General features: G+C 42.8%; 1 protein-coding gene across 8 annotated transcripts in view; it reads left to right on the forward strand.

The window, feature by feature from the left end:
• Positions 1 to 14,706, forward strand: part of BMPR1B (bone morphogenetic protein receptor type 1B) — a 421,980-nt gene extending 407,274 nt beyond the window's left edge. For 5 of the 8 annotated variants that reach the window (XM_033400369.2, XM_033400370.2, XM_004276991.3 and 2 more), the window contains 3 exons: positions 4,959 to 5,134; positions 9,211 to 9,341; positions 10,802 to 11,280. In XM_033400369.2, coding sequence (XP_033256260.1) covers positions 4,959 to 5,134; positions 9,211 to 9,341; positions 10,802 to 10,927 — 433 coding nt within the window. In that variant the 3' untranslated portion in view covers positions 10,928 to 11,280. Of the gene's footprint in view, positions 1 to 4,958; positions 5,135 to 9,210; positions 9,342 to 10,801 lie in introns of all 8 variants that reach the window. The other 3 variants (XM_004276990.3, XM_049709183.1, XR_004475285.2) reach the window with 2 other exon arrangements.
• The last annotated feature ends 12,202 nt before the right edge of the window (positions 14,707 to 26,908 follow it).

Below are 26,908 nucleotides of genomic sequence, written 5' to 3' on the forward strand. Positions count from 1 at the left end.
ACAGGACAGGGTTAAAGGAGCCGCTGATTCGGGGGCTCTGGCTCACTCAGGCCGTGCGTTCTCCTGGGGAAGTTTTCCCTGGATCCCGGGACCCTGGCAGTGACGGGCTGCACAGGCTCCCCGGAATGGGGGTGTGGACAGTGACCTGTGCTCGCACACAGGCTTCTTGGTGGCGGCAGCAGCAGCCTTGGCGTCTCATGCCCGTCTCTGGGGTCCGCGCTTTTAGCCACGGCTCACGCCTGTCTCTGGAGCTCCTTTAAGCAGCGCTCTTAATCCCCTCTCCTCACGCACCAGGAAACAAAGAGGCAAGAAAAAGTCTCCTGCCTCTTCGGCAGGTCCAGACATTTCCCCGGACTCCCTCCTGGCTAGCCGTGGCGCACTAACCCCCTGCAGGCTGTGTTCACGCCGCCAACCCCAGTCCTCTCCCTGCGCTCAGACCGAAGCCTGAGCCTCAGCTCCCAGCCCCGCCCGCCCCGGCGGGTGAGCAGACAAGCCTCTGGGGCTGGTGAGTGCCGGTCGGCGCTGATCTTCTGTGCGGGAATCTCTCCGTTTTGCCCTCCGCAGCCCTGTTGCTGTGCTCTCTTCCGCGGCTCCGAAGCTTCCCCCCTCCGCCACCCGCAGTCCCTGCCAGCGAAGGGGCTCCTCGTGTGTGGAAACCTTTCTTCCTTCACAGCTCCCTCCCACTGGTGCAGGTCCCATCCCTATCCTTTAGTCTCTGTTTATTCTTTTTTTCTTTCGCCCTACCCAGGTACGTGGGGAGTTTCTTGCCTTTTGGGATGTCTGAGGTCTTCTGCCAGTATTCAGTAGGTGTTCTGTAGGAGTTGTTCCACGTGTAGATGTATTTCTGATGTATTTGTGGGGAGGAAGGTGATCTTCACGTCTTACTCTTCTGCCATCTTGAAGGTCTCTGACTGTTTTTAGGTATTTTTATTTTATCCTGTCCCAGCCCTGCTGTCTCTGAAGTTCATAAGAAAAGTACCCATTAAAGTATGATTCTAGCGCAGGGTTTTTTCTGGAGAGGAATTTACTCTACATCCCTTAACTTATTTTATTCAAATTTTACTTTTATTTTCTTCCAGTTCCATTTAAATCTGTATCTTAGTGGTACTCACATTAACAGGGACAAAAGCCTTGTTGGATCTAGTAGAAGTATTAGTTGTAAAAACATGATTGGGTAACAGTGCCCCTGTAATTCTCTAAACCCAGTTCTTTAATCATGACCCTTTTGTGCAAATGTTTCCATCCCTTCTCTGTGGGAAAGGAGAAGAGAGATCGTGTTTCCTCTACAGTGAATGCAGCACCCACATTTTGATGGTAGAAATGTATCTTTTCTGTACTTTTGTCCAGTTTATTTAGAGGACTTTTGATCTTCGGAGCCTTGTGCCTCTAACCTGTGCCTTAATCCTTGACATGTATACTTTTCTTGGTCCTCATCCTGCTGTTCTTTTTATTTATAATATATTTTAAACATACAGATAATATTAAAAATAATGAGTCACTCATGTAATAATTTAAGAATGATATTAACAATTTGCCTTATTTTTGTCTGGTCTTTTTTTTTAAAAAAAGAAATCCAGTGTTAAAGAACCCTTTTGTATTCTCCTCCCTGTTTTATCCTCCCTTTTCCACCCAGAAGTAACCAGTATCCCGGTTGGCATTTATATTTCCTGTATGTGATTTGACAATTTACACACATATGTGTGCGTGTAGCCACTACGGCACATGGAATTATGTTGTGGGTTCGGAGTTCTTCTCCGACTCTGCCCCCTTGTGCTGTATCCATCTTTTCTTGCCAACATCGGCTCTCAGCCCTCCCGGCCTCCATGGAAAAGGAAGGCAGGGAAAGCTGAAGGCAACCTGGCCTTTTCTTCTTCCTCCCTTCTGCTTGGCCCTTTCCTTCAGTGACTCCGTACCTAGCCTCAAGGCTCTGCACTGTCTGACTCTACTTCCCGTCTCTTTTTCTTCTTTTACTCTTGCTGCCCGAGTGTTAAATCACTTTAATTTCTCTTTTTGGTCTTGAAGATTAATACAAGTTCCATTTTTCTCTGCCCTTATTTGAGGACGGGTAAGATGATGTGACTGAAGACCTGGAAGAGAAATACAGTATAATTACTTTCAAGTAGAGAAACCCTCCCGAGGGAAGAAGGGACAGAGCTGTGTATCTTGGAGGATCTGATACTTTGTAATGTCAGATGGGAATTACTTATAGTTAGTTTGTTTGTTCTTTAAATATAGTGCTAAAGGCGTGTGCCGTTGGGTTAATAGTCACCTGTTACAAAATTAATTTGCTTAACAAAATTCAGTTTATCTTCCTGTATACCTGTAATGTCTCCTTTTATGGTCTACAGAGATTTTTACATATCTCTTTAAATCACCCACAGTGAAGTTTACTATAAAAAGGCCTTTTCCTTCTTTCGTTTAAAGTATATTCTTTATCTGCCATGTGCAAGGCACACTGTGAGTGGAGACGAAGGGGGTTGTGCTCTTTAGGGACATAATAAATGATTATGATAGTTATTCAGAGCTCAGAGGAGTTTACTGTCTTAGGGTGGAAGATGGATATTTATTGAGATACTACAAGGGAGAATATTTATTCAGATTCTTCTAGGGGAAGATATTTACTCAGATACTCCCAGGGGAGATGTTTATTCAGATACTAGTGGGGAAACCCCTAGGATGGGGAGAGGAAGGTTGAAGAGGTACAGCTGTGCCGAGCACACATGGCCTGTGTAAGGGACTGGTTTTGGGGCCTTTGATGGGCAAGCCACATCCTTGACTATATGTTTTTTCAGGGTTTGAGGGAATGAGAGTTTAGAGAACTATGTATAGTCTGCCCATCACAGATCTTAATTCCGTTATCATCGAATACCAGTTACCTCTTAGTTTTCCAATAGATGTCTCCATGTCACGAATTCCATCAGCCCTTCCTGGCCTCCCGAATCCAAATAAAACATTAAGGACCTAAGTGTAAGAATGGAGAGGAATTGCCTAAAATCTTTATCACCTGTGGTCAGAGTATGTCTTTGGCTTAAATGCGCTCCTGTAGGGCCCATGCTAGGACTGTTTCTGGTTTCCCTTCCCAGGACATGTTCTGGAATGTAATTTAGGCCCCTTACCGTCTTCTTTCCATCTGCAAACCCCCATGTTCGTTTCTCTGCATAGAACCCAGAATCCTCTATCCAATCCCAGCACTGTCTTTCTCTAATGATTCAAAATTATAAATTATAACACACACATATAACATATTAATGAAATATCCACTGTGTGTTCACATACGAGGTGTCAGTGGGTAGAAGAGGAGAGAAATTGCTTTATAATTGAAGATGGAGCCTTTGTGGCATCTTTTAAATCTAATGGTTATCATTAAGCCTCTTCTCTGCTCAACGTTCCTTCCTTACTATGTACTATTTAGGTACACAGGTGACATTTTTCTATTGTATCCTGCTGGTAAATACTATGATTCACATTTTAAACTCGTTCTAGTCTCAGAAAAGAGCCCAGAGCACTAAGACCTACGTTCACAGATGGTAAGGAGTACCAGCTCGTTAGTTTTTTTTCATTTTAAACAATTTCCACTTTAACTTTTATTTTAGGAAAAGAGGCTCCTTGAGAGTTGTTGCTTTGAGAAGATCCCAAGGGGCCTAATGAGTATCCTAGTGACACGTCTGATGAAATAGCTTTAGCTTAAGGATTTTAGCTGGAAGTGAATTTTAAACGGTCGTAAGAATGAAGCCCTATAAGTGTTAGTAAATGTAAACAGTGTTGAGATATACAGAGTTTTAGAAGACAGAGATTGAGGCGATAAGATCAGGCCCAGAGGTTTTTTCCCCAGAAGCCACTAGTGTTTTGCTAAGTTTGCAGTTGTCTGTGACACAGCATGATAAATGTGATATCTGACTTATGCAACTGTTTTCCACGTTGAGGAAAAAGAACATGTCAATGCTTGAGAGTCAGTGGAGTGTGATGAAAAGAAAAAGAAAAACTCTTTCTTGGGAATCAGGAGAGAGGAAGGTTTATCCAAGATTTTCCACAAACTTCAGTTTAATTGTGAGTTTTTGTACAAGACCTTTTCTGTCTCATAGTTTCATCATCCGTCTAAATGGGGGCTCATCACCCCTCAGTCCCAGTAGTTTCTATTGAGCTGTGGGACTTGTTAGACTTGGGATGTGTGCTCGGTGCCGCACTGGCAGCGATGTCACACGCATCCTCTCATTTAATGGTCAGCCCCTCGAGTCATCATAGTTTAGCAGCTCTGCAACATGGGTTCGTAGCTCCGGCTCCAGCTCGCGGCACCGAGGCCATGGTTCCCGTGTGCCAGCCTCTAGATCGATGTCCTTCCATCAGGAATTTCTTCCCCATCTGTGGGGAATAATAATGAATGGATCATGTTGTGAAATTTTCTTAAAGCTAAAGATATTATATTCAATGACTTCCTTTTGTTATTAAAAATACATGTTATTCGGTTTATGAAATAATAGTGATGGTAGAAAGCTCTTTTATAGGTCTCTGCTTATCAAAATAAAACATTTGCAAATCTTTGCTGGTCCTCTCCTCCCATCCCTTTTTACTTGTTTGTAGCTATAAAAGCCTCCCAACACTTGGCTTGAGAAATACTGTCTCAAACCAAAATGACATGTGCACCTGCCAATTTTAAGAGCAAAGCGACTAAAATATGAAGGGAAGGATGGTATTTTCTAGATATTTAGCAATAACTTAGAGCTTACACTTGATCTAGTGGCAATGCTATCCTATATGTGGCAGCTTCATTCTGATTGAACATCATCTACGTTGGGTTTTTACCTGTGAATATTTAACTTTTGGCAGGAAATATTTTTTAAGGAACCCTGGAAGGATATCCTTTCCCACCTTTCATTAAAGCCCTGGGTCAGGAATCACCTTGATTGTCATTTGTTGGTCCTCTTCAGTGCTTATAGTGCTTTGCTTTACTTTTTCCTTAGTGATACGAATGAAGTTGACATACCACCCAACACTCGAGTTGGCACCAAACGCTATATGCCTCCAGAAGTGTTGGATGAGAGCTTGAATAGAAATCACTTTCAGTCTTACATCATGGCGGACATGTACAGTTTTGGACTCATCCTGTGGGAGGTTGCTAGGAGATGTGTATCAGGAGGTAAGTGACAGCGATACTGTTGGAGCTGCTACAAACCCTTTCTTTCTGATCAGAAATCAGAGTTGTCTTGTTTACAGAATCAGGTTTCATTTGATGTTCCCCTTTATTTCTGTTGACGCAGTCTCAGTCCTCCCAGGAAACGATATTTAACCTCTTAGAATTATCTTTGACTGCCTCCTTCCCTTCGCCAGCTACTGATGAGTCCCTTCCAGAGCTTCCTCTTGCCTTTTCAGAGAGCACCCCCTTCCACCATATGTGTTTTCTCCTTTCTCTCTTGAGCTCTTCCTCCAGCAGTTGCTCCGTCAAGTCAGACCCCCCTCTCCTGCCCCTTCCAGCTTCTTCCTACCAACCTCCTGGCTCCACCCCCAACATCAGTGACGCTTTCCCTGTGGCTTCCTGTGCACAGATGAAGGGAGACACAGAAATGTAGGGCGGGGCACCCGTTGTGGAACCCCTCTACTTCTTGACTTTCTGTAATACTTCCTCATGAAGCAGTTTGAAAACATCAGTTTGTATCAAAAGGAAGTTCAAGCCTAAGAGTATCATGATTGTTCATGATAACTTTTCTACAAACGTAAGGATTCCCTGGTAAGACTAAGAAGACATTCTTAAATATTCAGAGGTAACATTGTTGCTTGTAGTATTTTGCTTACTGCCGCAGGATCTGTTTTTGAGTAGGGGAGGGGCTGAGTTGCAGGCTCTTCAGTATCAAGCGCCCTGTTTATGCCTCTACTCACGGTTGTGCTCGTTCAGAAACCTTGACACTGCTGCCTTTCCTCGTGACGGCTAGTTCCTCACGTTCTCAAAAAGTTGAGCTTGTCCAAGAGTGAGAAAGTGCAGCATGCCCTTAACTAGTCGGGGGATTCTTTTTCTTGGACCTGCCATCTATTATCTGTGAACCTGTGACAGGTTACTAAACTTTTCTGTTTCCGTTTTTTTATTGCCAGAAAGAGGTGAATTACTGGATCTACCTCAGATGGTTGTGAGGTTTCAATGATTGTAGAAAGAATAAAAACTGCCTGGCGTATAACTAGCACTCAATACGTGTTAGCTATTATTTTGAATTTTCATTTTGGTTGGTAGAGACTTAACTTATATTTAGATTAATATTTAACTAGGAAGGAGAAACAGTAGATCAACAGGCATTCACACTTTTGTAGAAAGATCATCTTCAATGATGTCGTGCCTTCTAATCACTCTGGGAATCCTGTGCCTCTTAAAATAGAACACATTCCCTCTAAAGTAAGAGAAGTCTTCAGTCCAAAAGGAAAGTTAATGTATGTAGGAAAATTTTCCTAACCAGATATTCTATAAATCTCCCATCATAATTATGATCTCATGCTTTATTAAGAAGAAATGAGCCTATTTTTGAATAATATGCCTACACTTATTTTATTGACAGGTTTATAGAAGTTAAAGGAGTAGTAAAGTACAAGATTACTTTTCTAATTATGTTTTCCTAAACAGCTAAAGCGAATAGGGCTACAGGAGGCCTATATTTGAAAACCGGAGGAGGACCGGAATAAAGGAGAAATGATTCTCTGCTTAAAAAAAAAGCCAGCCTTATGTAAACAGCAGGATATTAATTGCCTTGCTAGGGCTGTCTTTGCCTGTGGAGGTTCAAGAGGTACTAAAATGTTACCTTTGGTACTAAATAAAGTGTATGAGATTGATGTATATTTGTCAGAGATTCCCAGCTCTACCTCATAGCAACTGTATGGCCTTGGGCAAGTTACTTAATCCTTCGAAGCCAACTTTCCTCATCTGTAGAGTGTGTATAATAATGCTATCTCATAAATGTGTTTGTGAGAATTTAATAAGATAAATTATATAACATACCTACCTCCATGCCTGGTAGATAGTAGACTCGCAATAAATGAGTTTCTTTTCTCTTCCAGGCAGGCAAAGCACACACATTCTATTCGCTAACACTTTCCTTTATGAAGATATTGCAAGTTTGGGGGCTCATCTTTCTAGTCCAGGTACTTTTGGGTGAAGTAGACACATCCAGCTGTAGGCCTTTCAAACTTTGGAAGCAAAAGAAAGTTTTGAAGTTTCAAACACAAAGGCAGCAGACATGGGAAATTTTGATAACTTAATTGCATGGTAAGGAGAAAGGAGTAATGCCTAGAGTTCAAAGACAGACTTAGATCAGTTGATAATTTTATGTGGTTGGCTCTGTATCTGTTTTCATATATGCACCTACCCCACCATCCATGCATTAGTCCATCCAGATAATGGCACCAGCATTAGGCACTGAGGGAAATTTGAGATAAATTAGATTGACATCATCCTTTCTCTCAAGATGTTTCCTGAGCCATTGCCTTGAGAATTAGAAAAGGAGGAAGAACGGGAATGAAGTGAGCATCTCCTATCCATTAGATCTTGTGCTTTCATGATCTTCTGTAGAGATGACACACAGTGGAAGGAAATAGTAACATAGATAATACATATAATTATGCTCTGTGATCTCAGCAGGGGACAGAATAAATGGTGAGTTGGAATGGTCTGAAAAAACTGTCGAACCTTCTAGTCCTTTATGATTATAAATGGGTTTGAGTTTACAAGAAAGGACATAATACAGGCTCCAGATTTTTTTTAGAGTAAACCCTCAGTGAATTTTATGATGTAGTGTATTATCTTCCGACCTGGTGGTAGCTGTCGTGGTCCAGACGCAGGTTGGAAAAGAATTTCCAGACATAAGGCAGAATGTAAAGAAGATAGAATTTATTAGAGGGAAGGGTCGCTGCCAGAACAGCGGGCAGACTTCCTAGTAGTCTGGGAGAGTCGAGCCTGAACATGTGCTATTGATCAGTTTTTATAGCCAGAAAACAAAGGAATGGTCCGAGGTGCAAATGTCGTTTACTGACTGGTAGAGACACATGTACCTTCCTTCTATAGGGTGGGAGTGGGACAGGGCATATGCCTTTCCTTATTTGGGACAGGTCCTGTTGCCCAGGTGGGCGTCGCTCAGGTGGGCTCAGGAATTTCGTAACCATGGCAACATAGTGGGGAGGGCGATTAAGAGTCTGGTAGGGGGTGTAACGCTGAAACTTTTTCAGGCAGGGTTGTCCTTTGTCCTTGAAGCACCATTGTCTTTGGAGCACCACAGTATCATCTTGTTCAGATAAAAAGCAATGAAATTTCTATAAAAGATGATTTAGGATAGGGAGAAATGGTTCTCTGGAAAGACTGTTCAGAGCAGCATCCTCTGAGGACAGAGGCTGCTTATAATTACTGTGAGGAGTTACTCAAATAATGTCAAAAGACACAGGCAGCCTGCTCTTTTAAAGGACAAGAGGAAAAAAGGTAGAAATTAGATACTAGGGAAATGAAGTGGGATAGAATTTAGCATGATAAGTACCTTTCCTTAAAGACGACATTCTTTTGTTTTTCTTAACCGTTCTTTCAACACTACATATTTTTTTTTCTAATAGTGATCTATTTCTTGTAGACAGTTCAGATAGATGCAGGAAATTTAGAGAAGAAAAATCAGACAGTCATTGCACCTAAAAATCATGGTTAATATTTTCAGGTGTGTGTAGTTTTCTAAATTTTAAGTGTGCAAAAATGCATTCTTATGATTAAGCAGAAAAAATGTAAATCTGACATTTTGTTCAAGTAGGATACACTGGCAAATTTATTATGAGGTTCATAAACGCACGCTGCAGTAGTAGAAATAGTTACATATTGTGCAGTATGCATTTGGGGTGTGTCTGGCAAGTTCGCAACGAGATTTAATATAGATTTTAAAACGTTGGCACACGGTACAAGAGCCTTTATAAAATCAGAAGTACACTTGAGATGCTTGTTTACTTAGCTTTTGGAAGTTAGAAAAAAGGCTTGAAGGCATATAATATGTTTCATTATGCTTTCTTTTCACTTTTAAAACTTAGATCGTATCGTTCGGGCACATTGTTTTCAAGGTTGGTGCTGGTTTTGCTTTTGTTTTTGCTGTTTTTCAACCTGAACTTGTCTTTGGTACCGATAGAACTTTCCTTAGAGAATAGTTTATTTGTTAGACTTTTATTTCCTCTTCACAGAAAATAATAACGTTAATGAAACCATATTTTCAGGTATAGTGGAAGAATATCAGCTTCCCTATCATGATCTAGTGCCCAGCGATCCCTCTTATGAGGACATGAGAGAGATCGTGTGTATCAAGAAGCTGCGTCCCTCCTTCCCCAACCGGTGGAGCAGTGATGAGGTGAGGCTGTAGGTCACCATGTGGTTGTGACCAGTGTCAAAACAGACTTTTCTCCTTTTGCCAAAATTCCAAATATTTATCACAGGAATTCTTTTTCTTTGCTGTGATGGTAAGGGCGCCTCATGGCAGTAATTTATATGGAGCTAAGCGCAGTGTGTTAAATTATCTGTTCCTTTCTCCTCTTTGATTTTGCCACTTCCAAAATACATTGAATGGGTCAGCATTTAGCCTGCATAATCGGTAACATTATTTCATGTGTTGGTGATGTCCTGACACTTGCATAAAGGCCGTTAAATAACTGCACGTGTGTTTGTAAAGCATCGTGAATTTTCTCCATGACAAACTCACGTACAGCATTCTCCCGTTTTGATGAGAGAAAAGTAAGGCATCTGAAGAATTCGGTTTTCTATACACAGAAGTGGTACAAGTTGACTTAGTCGAGATGCCCGACTGTGCTGTGGATCTCCATCAATAAGGATGACGCAATGCTGTGGGAAAAATCCACATTTGGCCTGGCTCTGAGCCCGTCCTGGTGAAACCTAACCAGATCTAACAAGGAGCTGCCCAGAGGAAGGAGTGAGCCGGCCAGCCTTGCCTTTCTTGCCCCACCTGCCCTCTGAGCCTCTAAACCTGTCCAGGAACATTCAGAGAGGAGTTTGAAGCATCCCCCAAAAAATGTACCAAAGTCAGTGCAGACAAGTGGACAGAACACTGTTTATAAATGAGTTCTTCACTGTTAAATGCATTTCAAAGTAACCTTTGGTTCATTGGTTTTGTGGCCAGTTACTGAAATGCTAAATAATACATATGTTTTCCAGTGAGCTGTGCAGAAAGCTTTATGAAATGCTGGAATTTATATTATTTTGAAGGTGGTTATGGGCATTGGTATTACTCAAAATCCCTTCACTGAGGATTTCTAATGAAGTGAAATTGAGCTTTTCAACAGGAAGGCCAATAATTGATGTACCACAGGAGAACACAGGAGAAAGTTGTAGTGAGGCTGTGCACAGGTCATTAATCTTGTTAAATGGTACAGTGTGATGCTATTATTGTAGCAGACAGCTGTGATTTAGGAATAACCATGTTTGTTTGAATAGTATGGAATTAGATAAAAGATTTGAGCTCACCGGGTGTTAGAAACAATCTGGGAGTGTGCAGTGGAATACAGACTCCCTGGGTATTTTTGTATGTGTTTAATCTGACTTCAGAGGCGCTCTTGTACGATCAGCAAAACCACCTGCTTGCTCCTATCACAAGGAAGCCATGAAAATCTGTTTTCATCATTTAAGCTTTGCATGATGAGAGAAGAAATTTTATGGAATTTTACGCCTACATGGTTTTAAGAGTATCTTTAAAAATATATATTCAAACTTCAGAAACCCAAAACTAAACGCCAATCCCAAGTGCCAGCCTTACAGATAATACATTTCTCTAACTCCTTTTCCTTTTCCTTCCCGCAGTGTCTAAGGCAGATGGGGAAACTCATGACAGAATGCTGGGCTCACAATCCTGCTTCAAGACTGACAGCACTGCGGGTTAAGAAAACACTTGCCAAAATGTCAGAGTCCCAGGACATTAAACTCTGAATTGAGGGCAAAAATAAGCATCTCTGGAGAAAGCCAGTAGCTACTCTTCTGTCTGTGGGCAGAGCAAAAGATGTTTCAGAAGCGTCCACAGTACAAGCCGTGAACATCGTCCTGCTTCCCAGTAAGTTTAGCCTCACCTCTCAGGGAGCAGCTTGGACAAAGAGAAGTTCCCAGAAACACGGATTCATCGTGTCTGTTTGTAGGAGGGAGAAACTGTTTGGGTTACTTGTTCAAGATATGATGCATGTTGCTTTCTAAGAAAGCCCTGTATTTTGGGATTGCCTTTTTTTTTTTTTTCAAAAGATGCTTTAATTTTGCCAAAATAAAACAAATAATGTAGATGTTTTAAGGTTTATACTATTATAGTTTAAATAATTACAGCAAAGTTCTTCCCAGAAACTCTCCTGGAAGATAAATTCAAATACGTGTTTCCATTGGTAAAATTCTGTTGCACTCTACCAACCAACAGTCGGTGAAGTTGGAGAACAGCATGGAACTCACCTTCAGAGCCCCTGCGCCCTGCGCCTCTTCAGACCACTCGGGCCAGGCCTGCACCGGGGCGGCCGCAGCAATGTGAATGCACCCAGGTACAAGCACCACCTGTCTGGGACCACGTTTGGGGATTCCTACAGGTGACCTTTTGCAGCTTTATAGGATATGGAACAAATGAAGGTTTTATGTGACTCTGTTAGAAGTAAATGTTGACACTGTTCCTCAGAACCGCTTTGTGTTTCTGATTCTGGTAGGCTTTTTCTTTCACGGTAAAGTCCCTTCCTTTTCATTAAACACAAACAAAGCTGGTTTTTTTTTATGGGCAGAGAATTGACCCATACATGCTTTTGATCTCTCAAATGAAGGGATCAATATTAAGTATAAAATTGCCATCAGTTGTGTTGAAGACAAGGCGCTTTAGAATAGAGATACTTTGCTCTTGTGCTGTGAGAAGATAGTGTCAGCAAGGTAGGGGATGAGGGTACAGGTGCACATGGCTTGTTTCTTCTGTACGTGGAAGAGCCCTTCACAGAAGCGCAAGGGGAAATGTATGCACAACTTATTATGTACAGACAAATATGGTTTCTTTTTGTTACTATCTGCCTTTTATGTGTCTGAGTTAAGGGAAGGAGAGGAAACATATGTTAGGTTAATTTAACTAATTTTAATTTTTAAATAGATAAATATAACCTCCAAATGGGACAGCAGAGGAATGCTGGTGGAGGCCACAGACTGTTACGGCTGCTGATTTATTATTCTAGAATAGATACGGATCGAATATGTATATCTTAATATCTTATGTGATAGCTTCACATCTTAGGAATGCTGACTCCGTTTATTTTATTCTCATAACGTTCAATTCACTTTTTAATTTATTATTTTTTCTTCTCTGTGGCACTTGTGCAAAACATCTTTTCACCTATTCACTCATGTGGGGTTTTAACTTTTGAGCAACGTGAGTCAGATCATTGACAGGGCCAGTATTCCTTAGCAACAGGAACCTAATAAAGGTTAAAATTGTACACATCCCTCTCAACTTTATTCATGTACTTCCTGACTGTGGTTTTCTTTTGCTTCTTAGAAATTCTGTAGTGTTTAGTGAAGAACTGGAAAGTACCCCCTTGCCCAGCCCTTTAAAAAAAAAAAAAAAGATGTTCCTTCCAGAATACTCCAGGGGGCAGTGTTTTATAACACATTTTCATTTCACCACTTGGTGGCTGAAGGATGGAGGGTTTTGAAAATGTGACAGCTGCATTAAAAACGAGAAAACATTTTCCTCACTTCTGAAGTGGGCTTGCACTGGTGAGTTGTTCCTCCAGAAAAGCATCCTAGAACAGAGACCAGCTGTGAGCTGTGCTTACGGTTTGGGAGAAGCATAAGGAGAAACAGTTTCTGTATTCAGCACTCACTCCCCAGTGCTTCATAACCACATCTCCTTTGTAACAAAGAAAGAATATTTCCTTAATCCTTGAAGACGAAAAAGGTTTCTGCATTTTTCGAAGATTAAAAACAGTTGGTTCCAAATATAATCAGAATGCTGCTTTTATTGATATTAAGATAACCTCAATAGCAGTGTAAAGGTTCCTTCCTCTTGCATCAAATCGTATTCTTTGTGATAGCTTAGCAGGAGTATGTGGCTAGAGCTAAGCATGATAGTCATCTGAGCCTAGGAGAGAAACTTAAGCGCCTCCAATCAGATTGTCTACGAAACAAATAAGTACACATTTATGTCCGTTAAGTGGGGACATGTTTCTGTTTCTTGATTTTCCCTAAATTTAAGCGATGCTGGGCTTATCTCTTAGGTAAAAATGTGTTTTCTTTTAGGTAAGTTCTTATACATGGATAACTTCAAATCAGAATATATTGTGGAGAGGTGATAATTTCAAAGTAAACTAGATTTCTGGGGAGGTGTTGGTTCCTGTGAAGAATGGGAAGAGATTAAAATAGTAGCCAAATTTCTTCTCTGTTATGTTTGGTTGCTTTGGAAGAATGACTAGCTTACTTTCTAATCCCCAACCTGATTTACTCACTATGAACATTTAAAAGGTATTCCAGAGATACTTAAAAAGACCCATTTAGTTACTATAGTCTTTCAATGAAACAAGAATTTACTTATGAATAGAGTTTTCCTTGTGTCTTACCAAAATCCACCTTGCTTAGGGAATATTAAATTGTTCTTAAAGAGACTACCTACTCACTTGCAAATAATTCATTTTGATTTTTAAATTTCTGGTAGCTCAGAAGCGAATTTTATTTTTTCGTTTTGTCTTTCAACAGAAGAGTGGGAACCTGGAAATAATGTAGTTGATGCTTACTTTTAGGACTATATCAAAGCCTAAAATTTTCTTCTAATCTTTTCCCTGCAAAGGAATCCTAAAATACTACTTGTTGGCTAATATAAGTTTTGTATGCTAAGATGTTTGGTTTTATAGTTTATGTATGTTTGTATATATTATATAAATATATATGTATATATAAATATTATGTTCAGTTTGGAGTCTGACACAACTCCATTATGTGGATTAGAGCGTAAAATATTATTAGGATAAAGTACTAAATGAAACGTAATATTTATTTATAAAAGGTGTAGATTGTTAAATCACAGGCGGCAGTGCTATGAACATTGTGTGTGAGGAGACCGGCCTTTGACCCCCTGGAAAGCACAGCTCAGGAGTCACTAGCGACCATTCTTTTTATTCTCAAAACGAAGCTTCTCAGAAAACACGCTAAGGTTTTATTTACAGGGAATTCTCTGACACATTTCAATTGCTGTGTAGTCAGGTAGAGCAAGTCCTGAGTCATGACCGACTTTCACGTTTCTGCAGTCACGCCTGTTCGTTAGAAGTTCAGTGTTTTATGTTGTTGGTCTGTTCTGGTTCTTCTTTGTAGGTGAAAGGCACTGAAAGAAGTACAGTTTTTTAAAACTTGAATAATTCTGTAGTTATATCTCCTTAGAAAACTTAGTCACATAGCCGTGGAAATGAAAGAAGGCGTCAGAAGTGACTCAGTTTAGCAGTCATCATTCCTTTTGTAAAACAAAACAAAAAAACAATGCCATATTTTTTTGGAGAAAAGTTAGAATATATACGGGATTTTGTTGTCTGTCTGTTTCAAAAGAAGACTCATTTGTGTTCTTTTGGGGAACCAGTGCCTTATTGAATTTGTATATACTGTAATTATTCAGGACTAGGGAACAAACAATTGTATTGTATTTGTTACAAATTGTATATGGCTTTGTTTTAACATTCCCCCGGAATAAAATGGTTTTATTCTCCCCTTGGAAAGAACATGTCTGTTATCTTATAGTTGTTATTCTCCCCTTGGAAAGAACATGTCTGTTATCTTATAGTTGTGCCTTTTTTCCTCTTTAAAAATTTCACATTGTAGCAGGCGGGAAAGGCAGCCATGGAGAGCGTTGCAGGTAAGTGTACATCTGGTGGCAGGAGAGCAAGACGAATGGTCTGACGTCTCCTGTTTTCTCTATAATTAGGAGGCACGGTCATCTGTTGAGAGTGGGAGGAAAGGTAGAAAAGTTGGTGACAAGGTCTAAAATTGCATCGTAGGATATCACAGCCGGATGGCTGCAGGCAACGCCGAGGGCCCCGTTAAGATGGATGACGCTAACTGTGGCTTAGTGGCCAAGGTGTGGCCCCTGGACCACCGTACAGCCCACACGTGAACCTGGGCTCCCTCATTCTCTCCACTCTGTGACGGTAGGCATGTTGTTCCCTCTCGAAGACTCAGTTTCTTCCCCTTGAAGGTGGGAATAATATTAATCTCTACTGCATGGAGTGGTTCTGAAGATGAAATGAAATAATCCATGCACCAAGCATGAGGTAAGCATTCAACTAACACTCGGTTACTAACTCTTAGCTATTATTACAAATTCCTTGTGCTACTCTTCTCTGTAATTTTATGATTTTATTTTTCTATCAGCAACCCAATGCAGGCATGGAGACTGCGGCCACTGGATTCATTCAGGGTTACCAGGCATATGCAGCAATGAGTCATGGAAAATCAGAATTATCATCATCAAGGTGATGGCTAATGTGGTCCAGAGGAAGGAGGGGGATTAAAGAAGAGGCGGCTGATAGGCCCAAAGAAACAAGGTCAGAGGACAGGGAACCATGCTGGGTTCGAGATGGTGCGATAGCGGTTACTGAGAAAGGGTCTGTGTTCAGAATCAAGATTTCAAAGAGGGAGTAGCAAGGTCAAGGACAGGCTGAAGGTGTGATCACAGGGGTGGGCAGATTTATTAGTGGATAAGATTATCGGTGATGAAAGAGGAACCCAAAAGCCGGGCCATTGGATCTGTCTCTGGGGATTTTGAAGCGTCCCAGGATGGTGGCAGTCTAATGACATGAAGATTGTGAGGCAGGGTTCTCCGGGGCTGCACGGGAATGGGGGGCAGTCAGTGAGGGGCAGAAAGTGGAGACAGAGGCTGCTGGGGCCTGATGGCCTGACGTACAAAGGAGTGGGGTTCCATGCAGGGGCAGCAGCCTGGAAGGAGCACAGCCGTGCTCCTGGAAGGAGAAAGACTCCATCCTTCTTCCCAGCTGTGAGGTACATGGGGTGCGGAACAACCCAGTTGTTGCTGTTGTTTCTGAGTCAGTGGCCCCTGGAGAGGAGAAAACCCTCTGCAGAGGGAGAGGGAACTTGCTAGGTTGTTTGTCCATGGACTGGGAATCCTGGTGGGCAGAGAGCAAAGTTTGGTTTTGAGGGCATCCACTGGAGACGATTAGGAGAGAGGAAATCCAGAGTTGTTTGGGCGCAGAGACTACAGGCGGGCTTGCATCTCAGTTACCAGGGACTCTGAAGTTTTTGTGTGATTGGCTGTGTTTAGCCAGCCGCACTTATGCCAAGAGAATTCATCCCAGCATTGGGATTCAGATCGATTTAACTCCCATCCCATGGTTTTCACCATCTCAGTTCTGTGGAAGAACATAGTGTGAGCCCCAATCTTCTCCCGAGTAAATTGGGACAAAATTCCCACCTCACAGAGCTCTTAGGAGGAACAAGTGAGGTGAACGTGTGAAGAATGTGATGGCCCCGCACCAGCTACACAGCACGTGCTCATAAATACTGCTTTTCCTCGCTGACATTAGTTTTACAGGATGTAAAGATGGCAACGTTTAAAACAAGCCAGAGTTTGCAGTGGTGGGAGTGGGGTGACACCTCTCCCACCCTCTCTGCACCCTACTTCTCTATGCTGTGGGCTTTCCCGGGACTCAAAGGCAGAGAGATAGTAAATCCCAGCTGAGGCGAACAGCATCTTCTCTTGCTCTGCTCGCTTTTAAGTTGCAAGCTTGGTTGTTCCTTCTTGTCACAGCAGCAAAGTACAGGTGACCCTGCTCTCAGAAGGACTTCTCTTCCTGCAGAGTAATTCCCCCCCCCCGCCCCCGGTGGTGGTTGTAACCGGCTACAGGGAGCTCTGGGGCTGATGGGGGTTCTTTGCGCTGGCCACCCTCCTGAACCCTCCAGTGACTCTACCCCCGAGAGGAGCTCGGGCAGCCTCCCACCCGCGACGTGACTCGGAAAATGTGCGCGTGCTTTCTTGAGTGCGGTCTTCCCAACAGGAATGCCGGCCACCAAAGCTCCAAAGCACGGTTCGCGGGATGGGGGTGGGCTGAGTCTCTGCTGCCATGTGCTTTCTGTGCGCAGTACCATTTTGTTCTCTACTGAGTTTCCATTCTTTTAATGGAGTTAAATTCTCAGCCATAGAACCCACTTCTCCCTTCTGTTTTAAACTGGTTCCAGTGTACACATCGCCACCACTTGCTCAGCCCTGACCCACAGCTGGTTTTGCGACCCCAGTCTTGGATCAGTCTCAAGTCAGGGGGGCTGTGCCTCAGGGCTGCTCCCAAGCTCTTTGGCTCAAGCCTGAGGGATGGGATGGGATGGGATGGGACGGGAGCCTCCCATCAAAGGCGCTTCTGGCTCAGCTCCTTCATTAGGAAAGGGCTGCCTCAGAGCTCTCCTCGCACATCCGAGTCTGTCCTGTGCTCATCACCCTGAGGCAGTGGCTGGCTGTGCTCCGGCAGGTTGAGCAGCTCTGCCGGGCATTCGCTGTAGCTCTGGGCATCCTCCCCTTTCATTTCCTACCTACTAGTGCAGCTGTTGGCAGACTTGATTTACTTATCTTTTTAAATTTTATTGAAGTACAGTTGATTTACAATGGTGTGTTAATTTCTACTGTACAGCAAAGTGACTCAGTTATACATATATTTTTTCATATTCTATTCCATTATGGTTTATCACAGGGTATACATTTTTAACATCTTTATTGGAGTATAATTGCTTTACATTGCTCTGTTAGTTCCTGCTTTATAACAAAGTGAATCAGCTATATGTACACATATATCCCCATATCCCCTCCCTCTTGCGTCTGCCCCCACACCCTCCCTATCCCACCCCTCCAGGCGGTCACAAAGCACCGAGCTGATCTCCCTGCGCTATGCGGCTGCTTCCCACTAGCTATCTGTTTTACGTTTGGTAGTGTATATATGTCCATGCCACTCTTACTTCGTCCCAGCTTACCCTTCCCCCTCCCTGTGTCCTCAAGTTCATTCTCTACGTCTGCATATTTATTCCTGTCCTGCCCCTAGGTTCATCAGAACATTTCTTTTTTTTTTTTGATTCCATACATATGTGTTAGCATGTGGTATTTGTTTTTCTCTTTCTGATTTACGTCACTCTGTATGACAGACTCTAGGTCCATCCACCCCACTACAAATAACTCAGTTTCGTTTCTTTTTATGGCTGAGTAATATTCCATTGTATATATGTGCCACATCTTCTTTATCCATTCATCTGTTGATGGACACTTAGGTTGCTTCCATGTCCTGGCTATTGTAAATAGAGCTGCAATGAACACTGTGGTACATAACTCTTTTTGAATTATGGTTTTCTCAGGGTATATGTCCAGTAGTGGGATTTCTGGGTCATATGGTAGTTCTATTTTTAGTTTTTAAAGGAACCTCCATACTGTTCTCCACAGTGGCTGTATCAATTTACATTCCCACCAACAGTGCAAGAGGGTTCCCTTTTCTCCACACCCTCTACAGGATTTATGGTTTGTAGACTTTTTGCTGATGGCCATTCTGACTGGTGTGAGGTGATACCTCATTGTAGTTTTGATTTGCATTTCTCTAATGATTACTGATTTGAGCATCCTTTCCTGTGTTTGTTGGCAATCTGTATATTTGCTTTGGAGAAATGTCTATTTAGGTTTTCTGCCCATACTTGGATTGGGTTGTTTGTTTTTTTGATATTCAGCTGCATGAGCTGCTTGTATATTTTGGAAATTAATCCTTTGTCAGTTGCTTCATCTGCAAATATTTTCTCCCATTCTGAGAGTTGTCTTTTCATCTTGTTTATGGTTTCCTTTGCTGTGCAAAAGTTTTTACGTTTCATTAGGTCCCATTTGTTTATTTTTGTTTTAATTTCCATTTCTCTAGGAGGTGGGTCATAAAGGATCTTGCTGTGATTTATGTCATAGAGTTTTCTACCTATGTTTTCCTCTAAGAGTTTTATAGTGTCTGGCCTTACATTTAGGTCTTTAACCCATTTTGAGTTTATTATTGTGTATGGTGTTAGGCAGTGTTCTAATTTCATTCTTTTACATGTAGCTGTCCACTTTTCCCAGCACCACTTATTGAAGAGGCTGTCTTTTCTCCATTGTATATTCTTGCATCCTTTGTCAAAGATAAGATGACCATATGTGCGTGGGTTTATCTCTGGGCTTTCTATCCTGTTCCGTTGATCTATTTTTCTGTTTTTGTGCCAGTACCATACTGTCATGATTACTGTAGCTTTGTAGTATAGTCTGAAGTCAGGGAGCCTGATTCCTCCAGCTCCGTTTTTTTCCCTCAAGACTGCTTTGGCTATTCAGGGTCTTTCGTGTTTCCATACAAATTGTGAAATTTTTTGTTCTACTTCTGTGAAAAATGCCAGTGGTAGTTTGGTAGGGATTGCATTGAATCTGTAGATTGCTTTGGGTAGTAGAGTCATTCTCACAATGTTGATTCTTCTAATCCAAGAACATGGTATATCTCTCCATCTGTTTGTATCATCTTTACTTTCTTTCATGGGTGTCCTGTAGTTTTCTGCTTACAGGTCTTTTGTCTCCTTAGGTAGGTTTATTCCTAGGTATTTTATTCTTTTTGTTGCAATGGTAAATGGGAGTGATTCCTTAATCTCTTTCAGGTTTTTCATCATTAGTGTATAGGAATGCTAGAGATTTCTGTGCATTAATTTTGTATCCTGCTACTTTACTAAATTCATTGATTAGCTCTAGTAGCTTTCTGGTAGCATCTTTAGGATTCTCTATGTATAGTATCATGTCACCTGTAAACAGTGACAGTTTTACTTCTTCTTTTCCAATTTGGATTCCTTTTATTTGTTTGCCTTCTCTGATTGCTGTGGCTAAAGCTTCCAAAACTATGTTGAATAATAGTGATGAGAGTGGGCAACCTTGTCTTGTTCCTGATCTTAGTGGAAATGGTTTCAGTTTTTCACCATTGAGAATGATGTTGGCTGTTTGTCTGTCATATATGGCCTTCATGAGGTTGAGGTAAGTTCCCTCTCTGCCTACTTTCTGGAGGGTTTTTATCATAAATTGGTGTTGAATTTTGTTGATAGCTTTCTCTGCATCATGGGTGGGGTTGTGTTCCTGTCTTGCTAGTTGTTTGGCATGGGGTGTCTAGCACTGTAGCGTGCTGGTTGTTGAGTGGAGCTGGGTCTTAGTGTTGAGAAGGAGATCTCTTGTCCATTGATATTATGAGGGTTCGGGAGGTCTCCAGTGGGCCAACATCCTGAACTCAGCTCTCCCACCTCACAGGCTCGTGCCTGACACCTGGCCAGTACACCAAGACCCTGTCAGCCACATGGCTCACAAGAAAAGGGAGAAAGAAATAAAATAAAGTTGTTCAAATAAAAAATAAATCATTAAAAAATAAAAAAGTAATTAAAAAAAAAGACAGCAACCAAACCAATAAACAAATCCACCAATGATAAAAGTACTAAAAACTATACTAATAAAAAACAGATAGACGGAACCCTAGGACAAATAGTAAAAGCAAACCTATACAGACAGAATCACTCAAAGAAGCATACAGATACACACTCACAAAAAGAGAAAAAGGAAAAAAAAATATATATATATTTTAAAAAAAGAGCAACCAAATCAATAAATCTACCAATGATAATAAACTCTAAATACTAAACTAAGATAAACACAAAGCCAGAGACAAATTAGGTGCAGACAGCAAACCCCAAGTCTACAGGTGCTCCCACAGTCCACCTCCTCAATTTGGGATGATTCGTTGTCTATTCATGTATTCCACGGATGCAGGGTACATCAAGTTGATTGTGGAGATTTAATCTGCTGCTTCTGAGGCTGCTGGGAGAGATTTCCCTTTCTCTTCTTTGTCTGCACAGTTCCTGGGGTTCAGCTTTGGATTTGGCCCTGCCTCTGCATGTAGGTCACCTGAGGGCATCTTTTCCCACCCAGACAGGACAGGGTTAAAGTAACAGCTGATTTGGGGGCTCTGGCTCACTCAGGCGGGTGGGGGGGGGGAAGGAGGGGTACGGATGCTGGGCGAGCCTGCAGCGGCACAGGCCGGTGTGACGTTGCACCAGCCTGAGGCGTGCCGTGCGTTCTCCCAGAAGAGTTGACCCTGGATCCCGGGACCCTGGCAGTGGCGAGCTGCACAGGCTCCCCGGAAGGGGCGTGTGGACAGTGACCTGTGCTTGCACACAGGCTTCTTGGTGGCGGCAGCAGCAGCCTTAGCGTTTCCTGCCTGTCTGTGGTGTCTGCGCTGATAGCCGCGGCTCGCACCAGTCTCTGGAGCTCGTTTAGGTGCTACTCTGAATCCCCTCTCCTCGCGCACCCCGAAACAATGGTCTCTTGCCTCTTCGGCAGCTCAAGACTTTTTCCCGGACTCCCTCCCGGCTAGCTGTGGTGCACTAGCCCCTTCGGGCTGTGTTCACGCAGCCTCTCCCTGGGATCTGACCTTCGAAAAAGCCGGAGCCTCAGCTCCCAGCCCCGCCCGCCCCGGCAGGTGATTAGACAAGCCTCTCGGGCTGGTGAGTGCTGGTCGGCGCCGATCCTCTGGGCGGGAATCTCTCCGCTTTGCCCTCCGCACCCCTGTGGCTGCACTCTCCTCCTCGGCTCCGAAGCTTCCCCTCCGCCACCCGCTGTCTCCGCCCGCGAAGGGGCTTCCTAGTGTGTGGAAACCTTTCCTCCTTCACAGCTCCCTCCAACTGGTGCAGGTCCCATCCCTATCCTTTTGTCTGTTTTTTCTTTTTTCTTTTGCCCTACCCAGGTACGTGGGGAGTTTCTTGCCTTTTGGGAGGTCTGAGGTCTTCTGCCAGCATTCAGTAGGTGTTCTGTAGGAGTTGTTCCACGTGTAGATGTATTTCTGATGTATTTGTTGGGAGGAAGGTGATCTCCACATCTTCTTCCTCTGCCATTCTTAAGGTCCTCCCCTATCACCGGATGTTGAATGCAGTTTCCTGTGCTGTACAATAGGACCTTGCTGTGTATCCATCCTGTATAGTATACCAGTCTGCATCTGCTAATCCCAAACTCCCAGTCCATCCCTCCGCCTCCCCCTCTCCCCCTTGGCAACCACAAGTCCATTCTCTCTGTGTAGACTTCATTTAAAATCGAGTCTCTGAGGGTCTGGCCTCCCACTTGCTTTCTTCCCAACTCCCCAGCAGCTCTGACAGCAGTCCCCAGACCCGGTCCCCCCATAACTGCTAACCTGGGGGCTTAAAACACTCCCAGCACCCAGGTTCTCTGAGGGTGAGATCCAGGCAGTTGTGTTTGGTAAAGCTCCTCCCGTGACTCAAGTGTGTGGAGACGCTTGAGAAGCACCGTTCTAGAACCTCATCCTGGCCCGAGGGACGTTGGGATTACTGTCTGTGAAGAATCCAAGAGCTTTTCTGTCCTGTTACGGGGCCACCACGTGACTCTTCACGCAGAGGGCTTTGCTGTGAAGAAACAAGGGGGGTGGCGCTCTCTGTTGCTTATAAATATAATTTATCACCTGTTTAAAAATTCTTTTACATTTTGTACATGTTGGCTGACAGGATAAATGCAGGCAAAATTACAAACCGAGGGACTGCAGGAAAATGGGGAGAGGCAGCCAGGGAGAGAGGAGAGACACAGCCAGAGCCGGCGTCCCTCGCTTCCAGCACACGGGGAACACGGACAGGACCCCAGAGAGCAAGCCTCCGCAGGGGTTTTCTAGAAAAGGAATTGCATAGAAGATACGGCAAGAGGGAACTCCACAACAGCAAAAGAAGAGTTCCGTATCCGAAAAGCCAACGTTGTGTCGTGTTTAAAAAAAGAAAGACAACAAAGCACAAAACCTTAATGTGACATTTCTGCAGTTGAACTGTTCCCCAGGGAGTAGCAGGTGGATGACACGGCACTGCACCGCAGACTGCTGGGGAGTTTTCTCTGACAAACATTGGTTGTCTTCTTTAGAAAGAGCCAAGAGGAAGGTCACCAACTTGCGACAGGTCAACATTAAACTCAGTGAACACATACAACACGTTGACACACAACACACACACACACAGGGATGCTAGTCCATGCAACTGGGCTAAACGCATCCCATCGGGAGGGTGAGGGTCTCACTACCAACGGGAGGCCTGGGAAAGAGCAAAGGGGAGAATGCAGATCGCACATTCAGCTTGTTCCGATTGCTGTCCAGCATTTTCCACTGGCTGTGGATTTCTTGCTCTTTTATGCTGCTCTGAACGGGTTTAGCATCCAGGACATAGTTCAGGTCATGATTCTTGGATGCTGCCTCACGGAAGTGCTGACATGCAGAGGTCAAGGGCTCATCAATTCTTAGGCTGCCGATCAGCAAAAATTGCCTACGATTCACATTCTGAGCTCAGTACTGAGGGGTTTTCCACCCTGGGTAGATGCCATCAGGTTCAGCAGCAGCTGTGATAGTGCCAAGTCCAGTAGACTTCTGGAATTTAAGGTTGGCACGAAGGATTTGAGCATGTTTGTTAAATTAAAGACCCTGAAGTGCTACGGCCTCAGCAACTTAGAATTTTGCTGAGGCACGATCTGAAATGGCATGTTTAGAGGCTGGCATATGGTAGCAAATGCTTTGCCTGGTGGGCAGCTGACCTTATCTCAGGGCACCTTCCTTGTTTCCTATTCCATAGCTGGTAGGCCAAGACTCTCCTGACACTCTGCAGGGATACCGGAAGATCTCTGGACAGTTCTCTGCAATACGCAAAAGTCTAAGTATACAGCGGGCTGGGAAGTAGTAGCCTCTTATACCTGCTTGGTTTTGTGTGCTAGTGCATTTGTGGAGTTCCTGTCTGTCCTGGCAACACTGCCCTCGACCATGCTAAAATAGGGCTGGGAGTGTACGTTATGTTTTGTTTCATGAGCCCATAAATATCCTACCTGTAGATCAGTACAGGGAGGTGACAGGGCCACTGAAAAAGCTGGGCGCCATGAACTCTGCTGAAGACAGATTTTTAGAGCAGGATTTCCCAAAATGGGAGCAATCACAAGGTTTATAAGACTACAGGATCAGGAAGTTAATTGTTAGCCTGTATCAGAAACCCACCCAGTGACATACAAGGCCATCTCCCTACTTTTCAAAAATAGGAGGTTTCAGGCATGAATTCTGGAGATATTTATGACTCCATTTGGCTTACTTGAGCTGTATGAATACAGCCTTAAATGAACAATGCTTACAATGTATGTATTCCCCTCATGCCTATACCATGGGGGGGGAAATCATTTGAGAGGCAAAGGAACTATTTCAAAGTCATCATTACAGCCAGAGATTATACAGATAGATTTCTTAGGGTAATGAAACAGCACTTCAGTGCACAGAGGCCAAGTTCTAAGGATTTCAGTCAAGAGTAGCTCAGTAAGGTTAAAAAAAAACAATAGAAAAGGAAAAAGCAAAGTGTAATAGTTGGTGCTATGAGACACTCAAAAGGTAAAACAATGTTTGATTACCTTGAGATAATAATAAAAATATTTTCCTTATTGGATCCGTAAAATCTAATGCTCATTGACCATTATCATCTTTACAGATAACTGGCTTTGAGCAATGGCATTCTGACTCACAAGAGCTCACCTGTTCTCAGAGAAGATGGATAAAACCCAATTTCACTCTGGCTGTTTCCACAGTCATCCTTGCTTTCATCGGCCGTGGACCTGGACTGAGGACTGAGGCCTCTGTGCGAGACTGACACCTTGACCAGAGCAACTGCTCAGCGAGAGCCAACGCTCCCATTCGACCTGCAGACTGAGAATTCGACAGCTAAACTTTTTCTACCTACTTTACACTCTCTTGCAGGTCAGTATTTTTATTTGCTTGACCTCATGGGGGCAGACCTTGTAGTGGCAAAGGCTGTGAATTCTGAGGAGCCAGTGATCACCTACTGCTTCCTTCCTCAAACATTAATGATAGAGACAGCGGAGTAAGCGGACCAGGAACACAGCTGCCGTGTCCCCGACAGAGACACACTTACGGACACATAAGCAAGAGCCTTGTCTGCTCTTCTCCAGAAGAAGTTAAAAACAACAACAACAAAAAAAACGAGTATACTATTGGAATGTTTAAGATATCCTTCTTATAGGAGAAATACCTCTAAAAAATTATTACTGTGTAGTTTCTCGAGTGTCCTGAACTCAGTCTCCATGAGTTCTTCCTAAATAATGGTTCTACTATTTGAAAGTTGGGAGATTAAAATCTACAAAATAATAGTATATGTAAAAATGGCTAATGGTTATGCAACTTAACAATGGACATCTCACCCCAAATATTGCCCTGCCTTGGAAGAGCTTATATTGCTCCTGTGATAATATGGGGATTTTTCTGGGTAGCTGAGGTGAGTATCCACACTGGCGTTCATGCTGTTTATGAAAAGGCTACTGGCTGTGAGCACCTCGGTGTTACATGTTTGGCATCACTTTGTGCCCAGTTATCAACTCTGAATCTAACTTCTGTTCCTTCCAGATCACTTAAAGGAAATTTCAGTGAGTTTGGTGAGAGGAAAGTGAAAACAGGAGGAAACCTCTGCCTTTAGATCCCCAAATTCAGGAGGCTAATTTCTTCTCCTTGGTTATCAAGCACAGTTTCCACTTCATTAGACGCACTATTTTCATTTGCATATATAAAACTTATTTCTAAGTGGGTGCTTCTTACACCCTCAAAAATAAATACTAGAGAACTAAAAGACTTAAAACATATAAAGCCCAATGAAAAATATAAATGTTAAAAATGACAACTCTTCAAAAACTGTTTCGTACAGATTTTTACGTACTTCTATTATTCCTATAACCAAAACCCAACTTGAGACGTGTTGTGTATGAATGAGTTAGTAACAAATGTACTAGGCTCATAAGGACATGTAATTTTTGGTATGGCTAATTTAAGTGAAAAACAATGTGAGAATAAGAAAACTAGAAGTGAAAATTTCCCCACGTCTGTTTGTCATAAAGGTCCTGCAGACGCTATAGGTATCCATTCCCTTGGTCAAACAACTTTTCCCAAGTTTTCCGATTAGACGCAGGGTAGATTGCGTTATCCACCACTAGATGGCATCATGCACAAGTGATCGATTTGTTTTCCTTCCGGATGAAGTAAACTAGTCTTTGCTCACAACCTACACAGAAGCCCTAGATGTGACAGGCAGGACGTGTCACAGGATGGCTGAGAAGGCGGCTCCCTACGTGCTGAACTGCTGAGTCTGGGTCTTCCGAGTTTGAGAGCAGTCTAACAGCGATTACTTCACTCCCTCCAAGGAAGGAAATCAGAATTCGCAGGGAAAATCATTTGATATAAATGTAAATGCTGTGCTGTACATATGGAAGTTGCCCTTCACCTGATGACAGATGAATACCTCACTTATAGGGAATCAACCGCTCTGCCCGTTAACCGAAAACCACGAAGCATCCGAAGTGAACCCCAAAGCCCCCCCCCCATGGGGGAGCCTCAAAAATACAGTTCCTGCTGTGTTCTGTAGTTCTGTGTTGATGACTTTTTTTAGTCAGTTTTGGAATTGATTTATCTGAATACTACATAGTTACTCCTTTCTATTTCTCCTTAGGTATCAGATTTCTAATTCTTGACTTCCACAGATGACAGCCCCCCAAACCAGTAATGGTGAGTAACCTTGAGAAGTTCTTTTAAGATGCAGCAATGGACAACAGCTCTTTCCTCCTCCTCCTTTTTAAAAATTATGTATTAAATTTTTTTTAATGTAGAATTTTACTATCTTTTGGTCAAAGATGCATTGGTATAAGCATTATCCACTGAACTTGTTAGTGCAATCCTTCCCTTTCACAATAAGTGTAACATATTCTTATATATGGTACAGGGGGGTGGTCTGAGAGAGATTATGGAATATGCATCTAAAACAAAAGATAAGAAATAAAAGGCAGGAAAGAAAAGGCTCCCTTTTCTTTCATCAGCAGTTTCTCGATGATGAGGA

The sequence above is a fragment of the Orcinus orca genome, chromosome 4 (assembly GCF_937001465.1).
Source record: "Orcinus orca chromosome 4, mOrcOrc1.1, whole genome shotgun sequence".
NCBI lineage: Eukaryota > Metazoa > Chordata > Mammalia > Artiodactyla > Delphinidae > Orcinus > Orcinus orca.